The 18,355-nt window shown below is 51.6% G+C and overlaps 9 protein-coding genes across 9 annotated transcripts; 4 read left to right on the top strand and 5 right to left on the bottom strand.

The window, feature by feature from the left end:
* Positions 1 to 141: 141 nt before the first annotated feature.
* Positions 142 to 1,961, bottom strand: DSM5745_04159 (DNA cytosine methyltransferase; the record flags this gene model as incomplete). Its single annotated transcript, XM_026746175.1, has 2 exons — positions 142 to 568; positions 625 to 1,961. 2 exons carry the CDS (start codon positions 1,959 to 1,961, stop codon positions 142 to 144), a joined length of 1,764 nt encoding a protein of 587 aa, XP_026605171.1.
* Positions 1,962 to 3,313: 1,352 nt separating this feature from the next.
* On the top strand, positions 3,314 to 5,194 carry DSM5745_04160 (amidophosphoribosyltransferase; the record flags this gene model as incomplete). The annotated part of the gene is made up of 3 exons (XM_026746176.1): positions 3,314 to 3,398; positions 3,470 to 4,610; positions 4,666 to 5,194. 3 exons carry the CDS (start codon positions 3,314 to 3,316, stop codon positions 5,192 to 5,194), a joined length of 1,755 nt encoding a protein of 584 aa, XP_026605172.1.
* Positions 5,195 to 5,548: 354 nt separating this feature from the next.
* Positions 5,549 to 6,994, top strand: DSM5745_04161 (endonuclease III domain-containing protein; the record flags this gene model as incomplete). Its single annotated transcript, XM_026746177.1, has 1 exon — positions 5,549 to 6,994. The coding sequence occupies one exon, from the start codon at positions 5,549 to 5,551 to the stop codon at positions 6,992 to 6,994; it is 1,446 nt and encodes a 481-aa protein (XP_026605173.1).
* A 322-nt stretch (positions 6,995 to 7,316) lies between these two features.
* On the top strand, positions 7,317 to 9,377 carry DSM5745_04162 (aldehyde dehydrogenase family protein; the record flags this gene model as incomplete). The annotated part of the gene is made up of 3 exons (XM_026746178.1): positions 7,317 to 7,595; positions 7,669 to 7,850; positions 7,910 to 9,377. 3 exons carry the CDS (start codon positions 7,317 to 7,319, stop codon positions 9,375 to 9,377), a joined length of 1,929 nt encoding a protein of 642 aa, XP_026605174.1.
* A 177-nt stretch (positions 9,378 to 9,554) lies between these two features.
* Positions 9,555 to 11,709, bottom strand: DSM5745_04163 (multicopper oxidase; the record flags this gene model as incomplete). The annotated part of the gene is made up of 6 exons (XM_026746179.1): positions 9,555 to 10,665; positions 10,732 to 10,857; positions 10,910 to 11,080; positions 11,151 to 11,321; positions 11,401 to 11,456; positions 11,515 to 11,709. 6 exons carry the CDS (start codon positions 11,707 to 11,709, stop codon positions 9,555 to 9,557), a joined length of 1,830 nt encoding a protein of 609 aa, XP_026605175.1.
* Positions 11,710 to 12,090: 381 nt separating this feature from the next.
* DSM5745_04164 (uncharacterized protein) lies at positions 12,091 to 13,527 on the bottom strand (the record flags this gene model as incomplete). Its single annotated transcript, XM_026746180.1, has 1 exon — positions 12,091 to 13,527. One exon carries the CDS (start codon positions 13,525 to 13,527, stop codon positions 12,091 to 12,093), a length of 1,437 nt encoding a protein of 478 aa, XP_026605176.1.
* Positions 13,528 to 14,351: 824 nt separating this feature from the next.
* Positions 14,352 to 14,635, top strand: DSM5745_04165 (uncharacterized protein; the record flags this gene model as incomplete). Its single annotated transcript, XM_026746181.1, has 2 exons — positions 14,352 to 14,372; positions 14,441 to 14,635. 2 exons carry the CDS (start codon positions 14,352 to 14,354, stop codon positions 14,633 to 14,635), a joined length of 216 nt encoding a protein of 71 aa, XP_026605177.1.
* A 1,353-nt stretch (positions 14,636 to 15,988) lies between these two features.
* On the bottom strand, positions 15,989 to 16,486 carry DSM5745_04166 (40S ribosomal eS28 domain-containing protein; the record flags this gene model as incomplete). The annotated part of the gene is made up of 3 exons (XM_026746182.1): positions 15,989 to 16,050; positions 16,173 to 16,367; positions 16,426 to 16,486. The coding sequence occupies 3 exons, from the start codon at positions 16,484 to 16,486 to the stop codon at positions 15,989 to 15,991; spliced, it is 318 nt and encodes a 105-aa protein (XP_026605178.1).
* A 921-nt stretch (positions 16,487 to 17,407) lies between these two features.
* DSM5745_04167 (F1F0 ATP synthase subunit d) lies at positions 17,408 to 18,144 on the bottom strand (the record flags this gene model as incomplete). Its single annotated transcript, XM_026746183.1, has 4 exons — positions 17,408 to 17,437; positions 17,505 to 17,591; positions 17,663 to 18,058; positions 18,136 to 18,144. 4 exons carry the CDS (start codon positions 18,142 to 18,144, stop codon positions 17,408 to 17,410), a joined length of 522 nt encoding a protein of 173 aa, XP_026605179.1.
* Positions 18,145 to 18,355: the final 211 nt, after the last annotated feature.

An 18,355-nucleotide genomic window follows, 5' to 3' on the forward strand; every position in this document is an offset into this window, starting at 1 on the left:
TAGCGTATACGAGTTCACCCTCTCAATACTCCTCTAGTATTTGTTGTTTTCTTCATCCTTCGCCATGGTCCCACGGTCGGCCGGCATCTTCAGTCCCGCGGCTAGGTGTCCAAAACATGTGGTTCAAGGTGCCGATGGCGATCACCGATTCTCGCCAAGCTCACGCTCGTCTGTTTCCTGCAATGATCTTATGATCTCCTTATAGATGGCCTTGGCGAACAAAGGAGGAACTGCGTTGCCAATCTGCTTGCGAACTTCTCTGCGTCCGAATTGAAACTCCAAAGGAAACGTCTGCAAGCAGGCGAACTCCCTGTTCGTAAAGCCACGGAGCCCAGATGGATGGTAGTTATTCTCCCCACCACCGCACGTTATGGTGCGAGCTTGCTGGTTGGCGTCGAATGGGGCTCTCCGATTTCGAGACCCCCGACTTTGCGCACTCGCTACATCATGATCAGGAGCTCCCCGGGGTATATTCCGAATCATTTGACTGATTGTTGTAAGATTATGCAAGCCCGAGCCTGGCAAGCCATGGGTAGGCCTAGGCAGCTGTGGAAGGGTTTCGCCCGGTCTAGGTTACAGTCAGCAAAGTTTTATTATCTGGTTATTGATTTAGAGCAAACATACCCTGACGCGATGATAATCAGTCTTTTCCGAGACTGAGGCACTCCATACTTCATGCAGTTCAGAAGCGCCCATCGAACAGAGTACCCCGTCTCTATAAAGTCACGGATTACACCAAAAAACCATTCTTGGTGCCTGTCGAACAGACCACTCGTTTCCTCCATTGTATGAACTCTTGGCTTTGCCCGACGGATGAGGTTTCCGCATGAGAATAAGCATGCTGAATTGGGTTCATCATTTGGCCCTGGAATAGTATGGGCTGGCGAGAATGTCTGGCACGGCGGAGATCCGTGAGTGATGTCCACCCTCAGGAATTCCTCATCATTAGTCAAGAAGTCAAATACTTCGCTCTGTTCGCACACCACCATTGGGAAGTTAAGCATGTAGGTGGCAGTGGCGGGCTGCGAGAGATCGAAGGACCACTTGATGTGCAACCCGGCGGCATCAGCGCCGCATGAAACACCCCCGGCGCCGCAGAATCCGTCACCGAAAGTATACTTCCGCTCTTTCCTCTGCTTCAGTATCAGACCTTGATCATCGTCGTCACTATCATCTAACACAACAACCGGCACGCGAGGTTCAGGTACATTTTCGCTGCCAAATAGGGTAGTCTCTCCTCGCCAGCGGCGACGCAAAGATGTAGGCTTTGTGCGGAATCCATCATCAGCCTCCTCGAAAGCCAAGTACTCTACCGAAGTTGTGTCTTCTTGGAGGACCTCTTTCAGGCGGCAAAACAAACAATTGGGATAAATGACTTTTATATCGTCTTCGTCGATATGGCAATTGTTGGTGAAGTGGATCGTAACAAAGCGTCGAACGTGTGAAAAAGGGATCTCTGCGGTCTCGTTCGCGATCCAGACCAACTCATTGCACCATCTTGGGATGTAAGTGCCTGCGTGATTCTTGGCCTTGAGCAGCCGACGGCCTCCAAATAATATCTCGCCGTCCGTGTCTCGCCGGATGGAGCAAATACGAAGATAGGTTTCGTCATAAAGCTCAACAGAATGTCCCAATTTATACACAATTCCAGCATCACAACAGACATATTCCAATGCCTCCCTTTCTGGAAGCTCTGGCGAGGGAGACCTGGCTTTACGCGCTGAGGTGAGCCAGTCATCGCGCAGAATCTCAAAGCACTCGTCTGTGACATATTCGCCGTCGTGGATAGTCTCGCCAACGGTGAGATCGATGAACTCTCGGGTTGTGGTGCCATCGGCTTCGCGCAAGAAGTACAAGCGGTCTGGATCGTTATCAATCGTCACGCTGCTAGCATCGCTATCATTGTCGTCGATCATCGAACGTTCAAAGGCGTCCATGTTGCGGCAGTAGTCAGAAGGCATGACGAGACGAGTGCTCGGTAGGTGCGCTGCAAGAGCTCACAGATAGTTAAAAGAACAGATAGTCAAAAGAGAGCTCGTAAGATGTAGATTCAAGGATGGGCTCAGATAAAGTACACCGAGAGAGATAGATCCAGAGAAGATAGGCTCAGAGAAGAGGGCTCAGAGAAGATGAGCTCAGATACGATGGGCTTGGAGATGATGGGCTCATAGATGATGGGCTCATAGAAGATTCGCTGAGGGAGAAGATAGACCAAGGTCAGAGAAGGAAAGGTAGGAGGGTAGAAGTGTTAAGGAAACGGAAAACGGAAATGAAGAATAAAACGCTATCTAAAGGAGGAAGAAGAGGTAGTAGGAGAGCACTAAGACATCAGGACAAGGCAAATAAGACATTCATTGTTCGATGTGAGGGAAACATCCGCCCAAAAAGAGTAGATTTGCCATGGCAGGCTAGTATAGCAAATAACAAACAGGTGACAATACAGTGACTCACTACTCAACACTGTCCTCTATAGAAAGAGAAAAGTAACTGCCATTTGGTCTCCATATTGAATGTCATTCCCAACTGAGTAAGAAGTGAGGCCATCCCCATTGCCATGCCAAGACCAGAGAGTAGAACGTTACCTACAACAACTCTAAATCAGATATCTCCAAAGATTGCTCAGAAGCAGAGTGGACTAGTTTCCCTTACCTTGTAATCAAACCTAATCTCACCTCTAATAGCACTTTTGCACTTTGATCCTTTCCGGAATACCACTGTAGTTGTATACTTCAGTTAGTCAGAAATGACTAAGCTCCGATCTTCTGCCGAAGCCCTGGATCACGCGTCTTTTTGCGGTTTAGCGGAGAAAAAAATCGGAGATGGCATTGAAAAAAAAGATGAATTTTGACTTCTCCTCCTTCCTTCCCTCCTAAGACTCTTCTTAGCCATGTGCTCTCTTGCCCCTCCAATCCCTCCGTGGTCCTGAGACTCTGACCTTGGGCCCTATCCCGTCCAGGTCCCCTTATCAGTGTCAACATTCCATCCCTTGATGCATTCCTCATAGCAGATCTCTCCGACGTCGCTCCCTTCATCAAGCTCGATTTTTCCACCATACCCCACCACACGCTTTGCTCAGGATTTACCCTTCTATATCACATTGTAAGTACATATGGTGTGCTCTCGGGCATTCTTCTTTCTCTCCTTTATGATGATCTTTCCGTATTTTATAGATGTTAGACTTCCTAAGCATTTTGCGGACACCTTCCGGCCTGATTACACTACGATATCTTGCATTTTCTCTTCACTGGCTTGAGCTGGGTGCATGCTTGCTGACAATTACATTGTTCCACAGTAATCCGATCCGCGAGTCAAGATGTGTGGTATCATCGGATTGATCCAGGCGAATCCGACCTCATCCGCCGCCATCGACCTTCATGAGGCCCTGTACCTCTTACAACGTGAGTCTGAGATGAAACTGGCAACGTGCATCACGGAAGTGATCAGTGAGCTGATTTTGTCTCCCTGAAAGATCGAGGTCAGGATGCTGCTGGAATTGCAACATGCGCAGCAGGCGGTCGCATCTTCCAGCTCAAGGCTAACGGAATGGCCGCCAAGGTCTTTTCGGACGGCGCTAGGGTGGCCGACCTCCCAGGCTACATGGGCATTGGCCACTTGAGATATCCCACTGCGGGGAGCAGTGCAAATGCCGAGGCCCAGCCTTTCTACGTGAACAGTCCGTACGGCATCTGTCTCGCCCACAATGGAAACCTCATCAACGCCCCCGAGCTCAAGAGGTACCTTGATTTCGAGGCTCACCGTCACATCAACACCGACAGTGACAGCGAGTTGATGCTGAACATTTTCGCCGATGAGCTGAGTGAGACCAAGAAGGCGCGTGTCAACCAGGAAGATGTCTTTGCCGCCCTTAGCAGAATGTATGAGAGGTGCGAGGGTGGTTGGGCATGCACGGCCATGCTTGCTGGTTTCGGTATCCTGGGTTTCCGTGACTCCTATGGTATCCGTCCTCTCGTCCTTGGCTCCCGGAAGTCGCTCGATGGTCATGGTACAGACTACATGATGGCCTCCGAGTCTGTTGCTTTGCACCAACTTGGGTTCACGGATATCCGCGATATCCAGCCTGGTGAGGCTGTTCTGATCGAGAAGGGCGGCCAGCCCGTCTTCCGTCAGGTCGCCCCCCGCAAAGCTTATGCTCCTGACATCTTTGAATACGTCTACTTTGCTCGTCCCGATTCCGTCATCGACGGTATCAGTGTCTACCGCAGTCGCCAGCGTATGGGTGACCGTCTCGCCGCAAAGATTCTCAAGGCCCTCGGCCCTGAGGTTGTCAAGGACATTGACGTTGTCATCCCTATCCCGGAGACATCGACAACCTCGGCTGCCGCTGTTGCCCGGTATCTCGACAAGCCTTACTGCCAGGGTTTTGTAAAGAACCGCTACGTATTCCGTACCTTCATCATGCCGGAACAGAAGACCCGACAGAAGGGTGTCCGCCGTAAGCTCAATGCTATGCAGACCGAGTTCAAGGACCGAAATGTTCTTCTCGTCGACGATAGTATTGTCCGTGGAACCACGAGTCGGGAAATCGTCACAATGGCTCGTGAAGCTGGCGCCAAGAAAGTGTACTTCGCTAGCTGCTCTCCAGAAATCACGTATGTTCATCCTCTTTCATCAATTTCATGGTGCCTGGCTGCTAACTTCCGACAGTCACGCCCACATCTATGGTATTGATCTCGCCTCTCCTTATGAGCTAGTCGCCCACAACCGAGATGTCGAGAGCATCGCCAAGCACATTGGTGCCGACAGTGTTATCTACCAGACGCTGGACGACCTCAAGGGCGCTTGCGCCGAGATTGCCCAGGAAAACGGACTGGAGCACCCGCGCGACTTTGAAGTCGGTGTCTTCTGCGGCAACTACGTCACTCCCGTCTCAGACGGCTACTTCGACCACCTCGAGAAGATCCGTGGTGAGGGCCGGAAGGTCAAGGCGGTTGATCGTGCCAAGGAAGCCGTTACGCATGGTTTTGCTAGCGAAAAGGACTTCCAGATTGCCGCCAACGGTGTCAAGATGTCCAGCAGTGGTGATCTTGTACCTGCCGGTAACCCCGCTGAGTCGGAGGTGCCCCAGGTTGGCGTCTACGGCTCCAACAAGCCTCCTCCTCTTGAGATGGAAGAGCCCCCTAAGGTCAAGGACCGCATGGACATTAGCATCCATAACATCGCCGACCACCACTAGTCTTTTCCAAATTTCAAATATTCTTTGACATCCGGAGTCTTGGAGTTTGTAAAGGCTAGAAATAGGTTAGGGAGGCCCTTTGACGATATCCGTACCTACGAATGATATGACTAGAGATGTATATATTCGACATGATGTCTACCGCATAGAGAAATGAATAGATGTCCCTACGCTTATTGATTGGATATATATAAAGTAATCAGTGTCTTGCAACTAGATCTTCAATTGCTTTTTGTATGTAGATCATGCTTGCCTCACCAGGGGTCGGAAATGCGTTCCGCTTGCGTCATTGTCTCTAGAGATCAATCTCCCATCCATCATCTCATCTCATTATCCTTGCCACCACCCATTGCAATGGTTCGTTATATAGCGGCTAGAGAGGCCGCATTGCTTGCTGCTGAAATTGAGGCATTTGCACCTCAGATGCAAGTCACGGCGTTTGATTCACCAGCGTCTCAGATCTATAGAAGGATTACTCGCTCAAGTACCGCCACCCAGAGACAATCTAATACCACACCCCAGGCAAATGCGAATCAGCCGCAGGGGAAGCAGAAGGTACAAGGAAACAAGAAGAGAAGAGTCGTTCCAAAACTGAGCGATGTGAACGAACTTCCTCACAATCTCGGCTCACTACCTACGCTTTCTAAAAGCAATGCTGTGGCGAATGGCACCCCCAAGACAGAAATCAAAGAAGAGGGCGTAGATGCCCTTGCAAATGAGCTCCAATATACCGTCGACAAAGCTACAAAAGTACTGGCAGATTCGCCATCCGAGGACAAGAAGAAGAGAGCGAAGAAATCAAACCCCTATGGACTAACGCCTGGCGTTACACCTTTCCCTGACTGGACTCGTCCAACGCCTGAGGAGTGCGAAGAGGTAAATAGACTGCTGTCATCTATACATGGGGAAATCGTTGCCCCAACCACCATTCCTGAGCCGTCGTTGACCGTGACTGGCTGCGGCGAAGTCCCTTCTGTGCTTGATGCCCTAATTCGCACTTTGCTCAGCGGCGCAACGACGGGCAAGAATTCGGCCATGGCGTTTAATGGCCTCGTGCAGAAGTTCGGTATACTGAACGAGGGAATCGGCAAGGGTAGCGTGAATTGGGACGCTGTTCGCCGGGCGCCCCTCAAGGATGTATTCGAGGCAATCAAGTCCGGCGGCCTGGCTGACAACAAGAGCAAGAATATAAAGGCCACACTGGACATGGTATATAAAGAGAACCAGGAGCGGAGGAATATCCTCGTCAAGGGGGAAGCCGAAGCCGATGATGGTAACGAAGACAAGTCTCAGACCGTTAAGCAACTCAACGACAAGTCCGAAGGCGAGAAGCAGTACGAGATTGCATGCGCCGACCAGAATTTCCTCTCGCTTAACCACTTGCACGGTCTTCCTACGGAAGACGTCATGACCGAGCTCGTGAAGTATCCTGGGATCGGGCCAAAAACGGCAGCCTGTGTTCTGCTATTTTGTCTGCAGAGGCCGTGCTTCGCCGTCGACACTCATATCTTCCGTATATGCAAGTGGCTTGGCTGGGTGCCTCCCAGTAAGGCAACGGAAATTACAGCCTTCAGTCATTTGGAGGTGCGCATCCCGGATCATCTGAAGTACTCGCTTCATCAGCTGTTCATCCGCCATGGGAAGTCTTGCCCGCGCTGTAGGGCTATCACTGGGCAGTCTTCTGCTGGCTGGGAAGAAGGATGCGTGATTGATCATCTTGTGACAAGGACAGGCAAGAGGAAGGGTGCTGTTGAAGGAGAAAATGGCAAAAGTAAAAGGGCGAAGGAGTCCTCTACCTAAAATACCCTAAATATATATTTCGGACTTAGGGTCACGGAGGGTATCTGATTACGCAGCCCGGTGCATGCGCTCATGATATATCTTATAGATATCAGCCGCCAGCAGCAGACGGGATCTCTTAAGATCTTCGAATTATATCCGTATAGCTAGCTAATCAATATGTTATCTTTTCCTTGAGTTTGTAGAGAAGACTGGCACGTGCCCGGCGCATCGGATGGCAGATCCAAAGATCGGACCACTTTTTATTTACCTCCGCGACTCCCAACGCCGGCCTCACACAAGCCCTTCTTCCTTCGTCAATTGCCCTTGTGTGCGCGTCAACATGGAGTGCCTTGCTCCATATATTCCTCCGGCCCTGTTGCCGCTCATTGAGCGCGCCCAGGAGCAACTCCAGGGTCAAACGCACGCGCTCAGCATCGCCGCCCTCTCGCTGAGCGCCATTTTCCTTAGCTACCTCTTCATTGCAGGTAGCCGGGAATCGCCCGTGTCGTTCACAGTACCAAATCCTCCTGAAATTAGCCCCGACTGGAATGGAACAAAATGGGAAGACCTCCCCGAGGGGAGCCAGGAGAGAAAGGTCATTGAGGGGCAGGTTCGTGGGGTGAGTAGCACGACCATGGCTTCATAAGTGCACCCTGAGGAGTTATGCTAATGTTTACTGTTATTACGCGCAGCAATGGAACGAGAACCTGATTATGAGCTACTGCCCCGCAGATGGACGAGTACTCGGCACCGGAATCAAGCCTGCGACAGCGGACGATGTCGATCGCGCTATACAGGCAGCGAAGAGAGCGCAGGAACAATGGGCCACCACTACCTTTGCGGAAAGGCGGCGGGTGTTAAAGACTCTGCTCAAGTGCGTTGCGGTCATCCTATTCATATAGAGTACGGACGGCAGGAGTTGACTTCTGGCAGATATGTTCTGGACCACCAAGACGAGATCGTGATCGCCGCCTGCTTGGATTCGGGAAAGACCAAGGTCGACGCAACGTTTGGAGAGACGCTCGTGACGGCAGAGAAATTAAAATGGACAATTGACCACGGCGAAAAGGCGCTGAGCCCCGAATCGCGACCTACGAATTTCCTCATGATGTACAAGAAGAACCAGGTTATCTACGAGCCTTTGGGTGTAGTGTCGGCATGTGTCTCTTGGAACTACCCGTTCCATAACTTCATCTCGCCGGTGATCAGCGCCATCTTTGCGGGTAACGGAATTGTGGTGAAGCCCTCTGAGCAGACTTCTTGGTCTTCGGTGTACTATCTCGACATCATCCGCGGCGCGTTAGAAAGCTGTGGCCACTCCCAAGACCTCGTCCAGAGCGTCGTGTGCTTGCCCAAGGTCGCCGACAAGTTGACTTCCCACCCCGACATCGCCCAAATTACATTCATTGGCTCGCGCCCGGTAGCGCACAAAGTCTGCGAGTCCGCAGCAAAGGCATTGACGCCAGTCACAGTCGAACTCGGCGGAAAAGACCCCTCCGTCATCCTCGACGACAGCCGAACCATCAGCGAAGTAACCTCCATCGCCTCGGTCCTCATGCGCGGTGTCTTCCAATCGGCCGGCCAAAACTGCATCGGCGTTGAGCGCGTCATCGCCCTCCCAGGCGTCTACGACAAACTCCTCGACACCGTCTCCTCCCGCATTAAGAACCTCCGCCTCGGCTCGATCCTCCTAGACACAAAACCCAACAACCCTAACCAGAAACCTGGTGCCCCTGACGTAGGAGCCATGATCTCTCCCGCCTCCTTCTCCCGCCTCGAATCACTCATCCAAGACGCCGTCAACCAGGGCGCTCGCCTCGTTGCCGGCGGTCAGCGCTTCGAACACCCCACCCATACCCTCGGACACTACTTCACACCGACGCTCCTCGCGGACGTCACGCCGTCCATGGAAATCGCGCAAACCGAGCTCTTCGCCCCCGTCTTCCTCATGATGCGCGCTTCTTCCGTGTCCGACGCAATTTCCATCGCAAACTCCACCGAGTACGCCCTCGGTGCCTCTGTCTTCGGGTACAACTCGCATGACGTAGCTGCGTGTGTAGCGAATATCAAGGCAGGCATGGTCTCCGTCAACGACTTCGGCAGCTACTATGCCGTGCAGCTTCCCTTTGGCGGTGTCAAGGGTTCCGGGTATGGTCGGTTCGCGGGTGAAGAGGGTCTCAGGGGCGTGAGTAATATCAAGGCTGTCTGTGTTGATCGGTTCCCACGCCTCATGGCGACGAGAATCCCGCCGCGGGTTGATTATCCGATTTACAAAGGTGAAGGCGACAAGCAGAATGGGAAGGGTGCGTTTGAGATGTGTAAAGGGGTTGTTGAGACGGGCTATCAGATTACCCTTGCCGGCAGGGTTAAGGGGATCTTCCGGCTGTTGGGGAATATGTGAACCACCCAAGAACTCCGGTGTCATTGTACTATATAAAGTAATATAACTTAATAATCCATCTACGTAATCTACATGTTAACACATATCAAGAAAGCCAAAGAAATTAATTAAACATTACGAAGATTATCCCAATACAGCTACAGAATCAACACCGAGTACTCCAAACCGTAAGCAACCCTAAGAATCCCAAACATCAACTCCATCCAACAAAGCCAACGCCATCCCCCCCATCTGATGAGAGGTAATATGACAATGCAAAAGACTCGGGAACTTCCCCTGGACAAAGTACCGAATGACCATCCAGGCACCCTCCATATACCTGGAGTCAAAAAAGTCCAGGACGAACGTATCCCGCAGCGCGGCGGTCTCATTGACGTAGAACGAGTCGGGGATCTCCGCCTCCGCAGCACTGGCATTGTCCCATTTGAACTGCCCGACTCCCCTGCCGATGATGTACGCCCTGTTGCCATGCTTGTGGATTGGATGAGGAGGGTGGATGGGGTCGGCCTCTAACGCGATGATCTCGAGGACGATGTCGACCCAGGTGCCACTGTCGGTGGTGAGGGCGTAGTTAGGCGCGATAACGGAGAGAGGATCTGATTCGAAGAGGAGGGGTGTCGACGAGGTCATTTCGGGCTCGTAGAGGGCATGGTTGCCTAAGGACCACGAGTACGAGTTGTTGACGCGCATCATGGCTGTGCGTAGGGTTTTGGACACCTCGGAGGAGGGAGGCGGGGGATCCACGCCAAAGGCAGGCAAGTTCTCTGTGAAGAGGAGCTGGCGCACGTCTGCGGATGTGTTGACGCTGCCGTAGTTCATGTACCCTACTGTGTCTGTGTGTGGGCCGATAGCAGCCTTAGGGACATCCTCAGTGTCGACAGAGTCCTGGTTGATGTATGAGAGAATCGCGTAGACGCTCATGACCTGGTCGCCGCCGTTGACTGCGATCCGGATTGCGTAATCGCCTGGTGTTTGATCGAGCTTGAGCATCACAGCGTACCGGGAGCCAGAGTATGCGCCAACTATTTCGACCTCGCGGGGTTCGACGAGCTGCCCGTCGACTTCGTAGACCCACATTGGGTGGTTGTCGACGGAGAAGCTGATGGCTTTCTGTGCGCCGCCGGTGATGAAGTTCAGGCTTACCCAGCCGTTGGATTCGGGGTCGACGTTGATCACAGGGGGCTCGGTGGTGGAAGGTGTGCAGTTGAAGATGACTTCGGTTGGCAGGGCAGAGAGGTTCCAGGGGCCGAAGTCACCTTGGACATTAAAGAGGTCTGGTACGAGACAGCTGTATTTATTGTCGTGTCAGTATTGCGTATGCTTGAAGATTGGGTATGGCAATGGGAAATCTCACCCCTTCTCTGTCAGATGAGTACCCTCGAGGACAGCGGTCAAGCCGTCGTCGCTTGATTCCTCGAGATATTCATATCCAGGGCAGTAGACTGAACCCCGGCCGTTGACGAGGAGGCTGTCCACGCAGCTGGTGATATCGCGTTAGTCCGTGTCGTCCGACAAAGAAGTAAAGAGCTTACAAGACGTTATAGCCAGACTCAACCTCGATATTATGGTACTCCTCCGAAGTGAGATACGTCCAATCCGTAACGAGCATCAGATAGGGATTATCTTCTGCAAATTGGAGCTCTTCCAACTCTGTGGAATCATCCGTGATGGCGACGTAGGGGCGCGGAGCATCTGGTTTGCGGCTATACATGCATAGTCAGTCAAACGGCCTCGTTAGATGTCTTGGAATGCGAGGTAAACTGTCAAGCGTACCGAATATACAACCCTCCCACCTGCCCATCTTGCAGGAGCCCCTTGTAATGCGAGTGATACCAGTATGTACCAGCAGGGTACGCCTTGAACTTGTACAGAAAAGTTTCACCGGGTTCAATCGGCGCTTGCGATAGACCCGGGACGCCGTCCGCTTCGGGGGTTTCTGCCATCCTAGAAAGTAGGCGTGTGAGAAGGCCCTACTGCGTATTCTTGCACAGAGATAGTACGGGCGAAATGAGAGGATACGCACTCTATACCATGCCAGTGAACGGTCGTATTAAAGGGAAGATTATTGATAACAGTGACCTGTCATACGCATTAACTCTCACAATTCGTCGCTCATACAGTCAGGGTTATATTGTACCTCAATGTCATCATCCTCATCCCAAAACAAATCCGGACCGGGATACGCCCCATTCGTGAAAACCATCTCTCGCGGCGCGGCGCCATTTGGAGATCCGTAATCCCATGTCAGCTCGAGAGTCTCGCGGACGAGTTTCGCGTGCGAGAGACCGAGATGCAACGCCAGCAGTGGGCAGAGAATCGAGAGGAGGTACATGGCTAAATCGTCAGAGGACCAGGAACGCGATCAACTTTTGGTTTTCGAGGCGCGATTGAGTCCAGTCGTGGCCATGTTCTTTTTTATTAGTCGTGTATGTTGATGAACGGTTGTTTTTCCGCATTCCTGAAGTGTTTGTTTGGCATGTTCTCGGTACTGAATGCAGTTCTTGAATGCGGTCGAGGATTGCAGCTAGGGGCGTGGTGCCTGGCCGAAGAATTCCATGGACCCCCTAGAGCCCGCGCACGGTCTTTGCTGAGAGATCGCAGTAACCCTAATCGATATCGCAGGGGAGTATTTGTCTGATTCTCGGACTATAGTTGCGCGACCGTCTCTTTTCTCTTGCCAAGTCATATCTGCAGAGACATTGTTCGGACAGCTTCAATTCTCCACGACCCAATCATCTGAGAAAGTGTACGGCGACTCCTCCAGCCACACCTTTGGCTCATCCGTTCCCAGAACATTCCGCAAATATCTTTCTGCCATGGCATTTGCTGCGTTCAAACCACCATTGTAGAACATCTGCTGGTTGCCCCTTGTTGTCGCCTTGACTTGCTCCGGCAGCTGTAACATAAAATCTAGTAGCCACTGTTGGAAGGGACCGCCCTCAGTAATTGCCCATTGCGTAATCTTCGAATCGTCGAAGGGGATAGACTCTGCACTCGCGCGTAGTAAGAGCTGGAAAAATTTAGGGTCGTGCCGTGCCATGACGACGGCGGTGCAAAAATACTCTGAAGGTAACATGTACAAGGTATCTGCAAGGTGATTCTGACAGCGAAACGTGAACTCGTCGATCTTGAGAAGGGTGGTGAGAACGTTAGCATTGTGTTCCACCAGAGCCATATGGATACCCTGCTGTATAGCCTCGCGGGAGAAATTGATCTCGTTTATCCTTTCAGTGCTGGATAAACGGTTTATTCCACCGGCTACCCGAAAAAGCTCGAGAAAGCGGGCGTGCGCTTCGCTGAATCCTGCATCACCTCCACTGAGAAACTTATCAGGGATTTTGAAAACATCGAGGGTGTTTATTGTCACCGTTGAGTCTATGTCCGGTCCAGCATGTCTAATGGTTACAGACACCAGCGGCGTAACGGATATAGAGCGTCGGTAGTCCCCATCCACGATTTCCAAGTCGAGAGCGTTCGACCTTCGTGCTAAGAACAGGTCGAGTTGATCTTGTTGGTCATTAGACATACCGTGGGTCTCAGGGACCCAATACCGCCAAATGTTCAGAAGCATGAGGTCAGGTAGCGATGACATCAAACGCTCGATGGTACACCATCGGCAGCTGACGACAGATGCCTGCAGAGATCTTCGCTCCCCCTTCCCGAGATGGACATACTCCAATGGCCTTAATATCCGGGAGATCTGTGCTTCGGAAACTTTTAGGGCTACAGTCTTCGGGTCTGCAGATGAAACTGTGCCTGAACTAGGTTGATATAATTCTGGCAATGCAATTCGCTCTGGGTCAAAGAATGCTAACAGCATCAAGGCTCTGTAGACCCGTTCGCTGGAAACAGCGGCGCGGATAGAAGGCGAGCTTCGTGGTAGACTGACACTGAGCGAGTAGAGAAAGATCTTCTCAATCAGTTCCACAGGCAGAGACTCCAATCTAGACAGGACTCTCTTGCGGGGCCTGGGCGGGGGCGGTTGAGCAGGAAGGGGACGAGTCCGCTTGTAGCTCTCTATCCTCCGTTTGGCGTCCGGGGGTAGCATTGGCCGTCCACCTTTGGGGCCTGATGGCACAGGTTTTGGCACACCATCTTTGGATCGTGAGGGTGTCTTCCTGCGGCCGCGGACTCTAATCGGAGTTGGCATGTCGTCTGTGTTAGTTCATGTTGAGCTTTCAAAAAAGTTACAAGATCCAGCCCGTCAGGTGATCTCCTCCTCAGCCCTAAGCTGCAGCCCTAAGCGCCAAGACCGGCGGTAACTGACTAAGCGCCTGCAGATGACAGCCCTGACGTCATCCATATCAGACTGACGAACTTCCCCTTCCAAGACACCTCCAAGACCGTTATCAGAATGGAACCGAAGATCAGCGTCGTCAAGGGGGGTGGAGTGGCGAGACTTAATTTGCTCCCCATCCCAACACTGACAGCATGCTATGCTGTGGGGGTTCCACAACGCCCTAGATGATTCGGTCAGAGGCTTTTCAGGGCCGAACTGAAGGCGTCGCTATGACGGAATCAGGTCAAGACTTCTTCGGTTCAGGGATGAGCAACAGCAAACCTCTCATTCTATCAACACCCAACCTATCATTCTCATTGCTCTCCTGCCATTCGTTGCGTGACCTTGTGCGACGGACGTCATTTCCGTTCTTCATTGTCTCAGCTATAGCAGCCCTTGCGCTTGCCTTGTCCTTTGAGGTAGTTCAGGTCATCGACGTCATTGCCTGCCTTTTTTCTCCGACTGTCTCTATAAATTAACCTCCGAGACAAACATATATATATACCTCCAAGTGTTCTGGTACAATGAAACCATTCAGCGACTTGTCTACACATACCACTGCTTCCTCAAGCTACTCCAGCTCTTCGAACAATAACAACAACTCTGCGAACAACTCCTCATCCTCGTCTTCGAGTTCCAAAGTTCTCAAAGTCACCAAGCAAAAGAAATAAACCACTACCAACACATCCGTCAAAATGGGTGCCGTCTTTTCTTGCGTACGCTCATCCATCTCCTGTCCATGTCCGTCTCCATTGCCCATTCATATCTTCTAACTACCTTACAGATCAGGGACCTCTTCCGCTCCATCGGCGCGTGCATAATGGGCGTCGTCAACGCAATCGCCAGCGGCATCAAGGTCGTCATCAACGGCATTGTCTCCGTCCTTGGCGTCCTCGTCTCCTGCCTCACCTGCGGTTACGTCGGGAGGAGGAGGCGCACCGGTACTCGCATGAAGCATAGGTCGCGGCCAGTCTATTAGACTGAGTCTACGGACCCAGCGACTGCCTAGACACGCAAGTGTATCGGTCGGCTTGATACCCTACGAATAATGACTTGACGCCCTCCTTTCCGTTTCCTTTTGTCAACACATTGAACTCTTCCGTTCCCTTTGTGGCCTTGTGTTATCGTTATGGTTATACCTCAGTACCCCATTTGTTTTGCGATGCGCTGGGAACGCAATTTGTTGTCTCTAATTTGGTGATGGGTGTATGATATGATATCCCTTCTTACTTGTCTTTATGGAATAAAGAAACTTCACCTTACAACTTGCCCTTCCTATTGCAGATGAGAGTTTATGTAGACTGCTAGCAGTTCGGCTTTGTGCCACAGGTATCTCGTGCGGCCTAGTACTGCCACTTATATAATTATCCATTGGCATGTGTCTAAGATGATGTTCTCCTTCCGCAATCACGTCTACGAGCCATAGCCTGTTATACTGAGCTCTTAAATGGAAACTGACCATAGGGCGGGAACCTGTAATCGTAAGGCATGCTGGTCGCAAACATTCCTGTACGCATGCCAGCGGGCGTATCTGCCAAATTGCAAGACCTAACAGCAGTGGGCCCATTTGGAGACGTAGGCCGAAGGCAAGCCTAGACCAGCCCGAGACTTTATTACTTTAAGGGGCATGAATGTTCTAATCTTTTAGATGAGCGCTCAAGCCACCGCGGGTTTGATCTACAGGGCCAGCCGAGAAACCACATCACAGACCGGAATTTACTAATCGCAACGGGGTGGAGGCATAGTCGAGTAGGGTGCAGCCATAGCTCAGGTACGGTTTAGACATCATAGGGGCGTATCTGGGCCAAAACAGTGCATAAACGCGCTCGTGTATAGGCAACCAACGGGTTCATTCGAGTTCCGAAACGCAGCGGAAAATGTCTGAGGCGACGGTTTACCGGGGTAAGGCTGTTGTTGACGATGGCGCATAATAAATATCTCGGAATTGACGATTTGCAATATGCCAGTTCTGCGAAACCATGAGCGAAAGAGGGTTCAAACTCGAGACGAAGATGGATGTCGTGTCCAGACAGCGTTGTTGATCGTCAAAGTGCCGGTTTCCGCTATACCCCCCAAGCCAGAACCTCGGACGTGAAAGCCCGAGTGTGAAAAAGATGAAGAAGAAAATCAGGATGCGATTCTCGTAAGATTCCTGGATCTCTAGCAAACAGAAATTAAAGGTCCGAATGGCTCCATCATGAATTCATTATCCACGGCGCCGCGATTTCCATCGATACGGCAGGTATCCGAGCACACTCGAACCAACCAGAACTCGTCCTTCATTCTTCCATTTTTGATGCCTCCCACGTCGTTTTCACGTTCAATAAAGCGTTTATCGGAGACGGCGGGCCTCACGTTCGGACTCGAGCAGGCAGAGGATGTCGTCGACACGGACTGAAGAGGGTCACTGTTAGTATTTTCCCTTCGCAATTCCGCCCGCTGATTGCCGTTTCCATTTGCCGGGCAGGTTAAATTTGCGGTGTATGCAAGTCGCGAAAATCAGGTTGTAGACGTACCGGGACCCTTGACGTTACGGATGATAGAACGGGTCTGGTCATCCATGAACTCGACGCGGACCTGGGTGACACCACCGCGAGAACCTATTATCGAAACCCCATTAGCCTCCATTTTCCCAGCACTTGTGTATTCCTCCAGCGCTTTCCGAGTCCGGCGGCGCTCCAACGGAAATCGGCCCGCCGCCGACCATCCAGCTCGAAGTTTCGCAGTGTATTCGTTGATCGCTCGATCGGTTGATGGAGGGTTGCATACCGGTACGGCCAAGGACACGGGTCACCTTAACCAGCTTGGTGGGGGTCTTGGAAGCATCCATTTTGACAGGTAGGAATCCGGAGAGCTGGATTTGCTGAAATGAACGAGGGAGGTGGACGAGGGGAGGATGCGATGTCGTTGTCGGATGCCCGCTTTGGTCTACGGAAATTGTGGTGCAGTGCAAAATTCATTTTAGTGCGTCGGGGCAGGGTTTGGGGGGCGGAACCCTCGGGAAAGTGCTGGCCTATCAGCGACGAGCATGCGTCCAGCGGCCAAGGCATCCGCTGGTTGAGATCGAGAAGTATACAAAGTATCGAGAACTTTGAATACCAGAAAATTGTTTCAGGGCTTTGAGCATTTACATTGTTAGGATGCTCAAGATAACCATAAATTGTTGAATGAATCGGTGGTAGAAATCGCCCAGCTTTCCGCTCATCCGGACTACGACACATGCGGGGGGCAGGACATAGTACCAGGCATATCGATGCTCCCTCCGCGAAGTAAACCAAAGATACTATGTTAGATATTGCTGCTGTAAATCCTCGGTACATATTGATCCATGTTTTTCAGGATTTGAGTTGAGTCGGGTTGGAAGTCGAAGACTTCCTGGTTGATATGCCTTGATATGTCGGCCAAGGACTTGACCTCGAATATAAAGTAGATATCTGAATAGACAGAAAGCTGGTGCTATGGTAGACCAAAAACATTACTACCTAGATTCCAGTTCATGGCGGGTGATAAGTATAATCCGGCTTGACTACTATGAATCAATGGCAATATCGATTGCGTGCCGACGGGCATACATGATTACGTTCATTTAACTTGAAGGACTCTAAATTGAACAGGTTCTATACACAACCCGGCAACCAGTCACACTGCCAGGTATAGAGCTGAGTACGCTTGACTGGAAGGGAATATCTGTCGTGCGATGACATTGGTTGAGGGATAAGGGTAACATAAATGATACAAGGGATATGCCAGTTTAAACAACAGACATGTCGCCGAAGCGCTCCTATTAACCATATTAGTACGTGAAAAACAACCGAAGAGTTTCGTTTATTATGTGCAAGGAAACAAACCTTGTATCCGGCGGGCATCCATCGTCCCTTCTGGACCATGGCGGCGGTCTTCTCGTCGATCTCGGGCTGAGCGGCGGCAAGCTCGTCCTATGGTGCACAAGTCAATCAACCACGCCCAACAACTCCAACAGAAAGATCTCTCATAGAGAAAAACATACAACGGTGACTTCGTCGAAGGGCCGGGCGGTCTCAATGTTCTCGAGGGTCTTCTGGAGGTTGCGGAGCTCAGCCTCAACCTTGCCCTTGGTCTGCTCAGCGCCCTGGATAGCCTGGGACTCGAAGGCGTCAATGGCCTTCAGCTGGCGGGCGACATCGTAGGTAGCGGGCTTGAAGGTCTTGAAGTGGTTTTCGATCTCGTCAACGATGGCCTGGTTCTTCAGGATGCTGCGGTAGCGGGCGAAGTCGACGGTCTGGGGCTGCTCGGAGAGGAGCTGGACCTTGCGGCGCGCATCGTCGTTACGCTTCTTGAAGGCCTGCAGAGAGGCAGCGGTCTGACCGCGGAGGCCGAGAGAGCTGGTCGTCTTGACCCAGTCGATCTTGAGAGCGGCGCTACGCTGTGAGCCGGGCGGTTAGCGAGTCCAATTCAGCCTGAAACCACCAGGCACAGAAGGTGAATCCATAGGCAACATACGGCAGCCATTTTGAGTTGTGGGGGTGGAGAGGGGATGGTAAAAGGGAGCGTTAGACGTGCAAAGCTGGTCGTTCCCGGATGAGGGTTGATTCGGAAAGGTTTGGAATGGGGATGCAAGTCACGTGATTATGCTATTCCCGTCTTCCGAATGGCGCGAAAGACATGGGGAATGCAGGTTGAAAACGGGAATTACTTTCTGATTTTAATTGAGTTGATTATA

Source organism: Aspergillus mulundensis (assembly GCF_003369625.1).
Source record: "Aspergillus mulundensis strain DSM 5745 chromosome Unknown scaffold_3, whole genome shotgun sequence".
In the NCBI taxonomy this organism is placed as follows: Eukaryota; Fungi; Ascomycota; class Eurotiomycetes; order Eurotiales; family Aspergillaceae; genus Aspergillus; species Aspergillus mulundensis.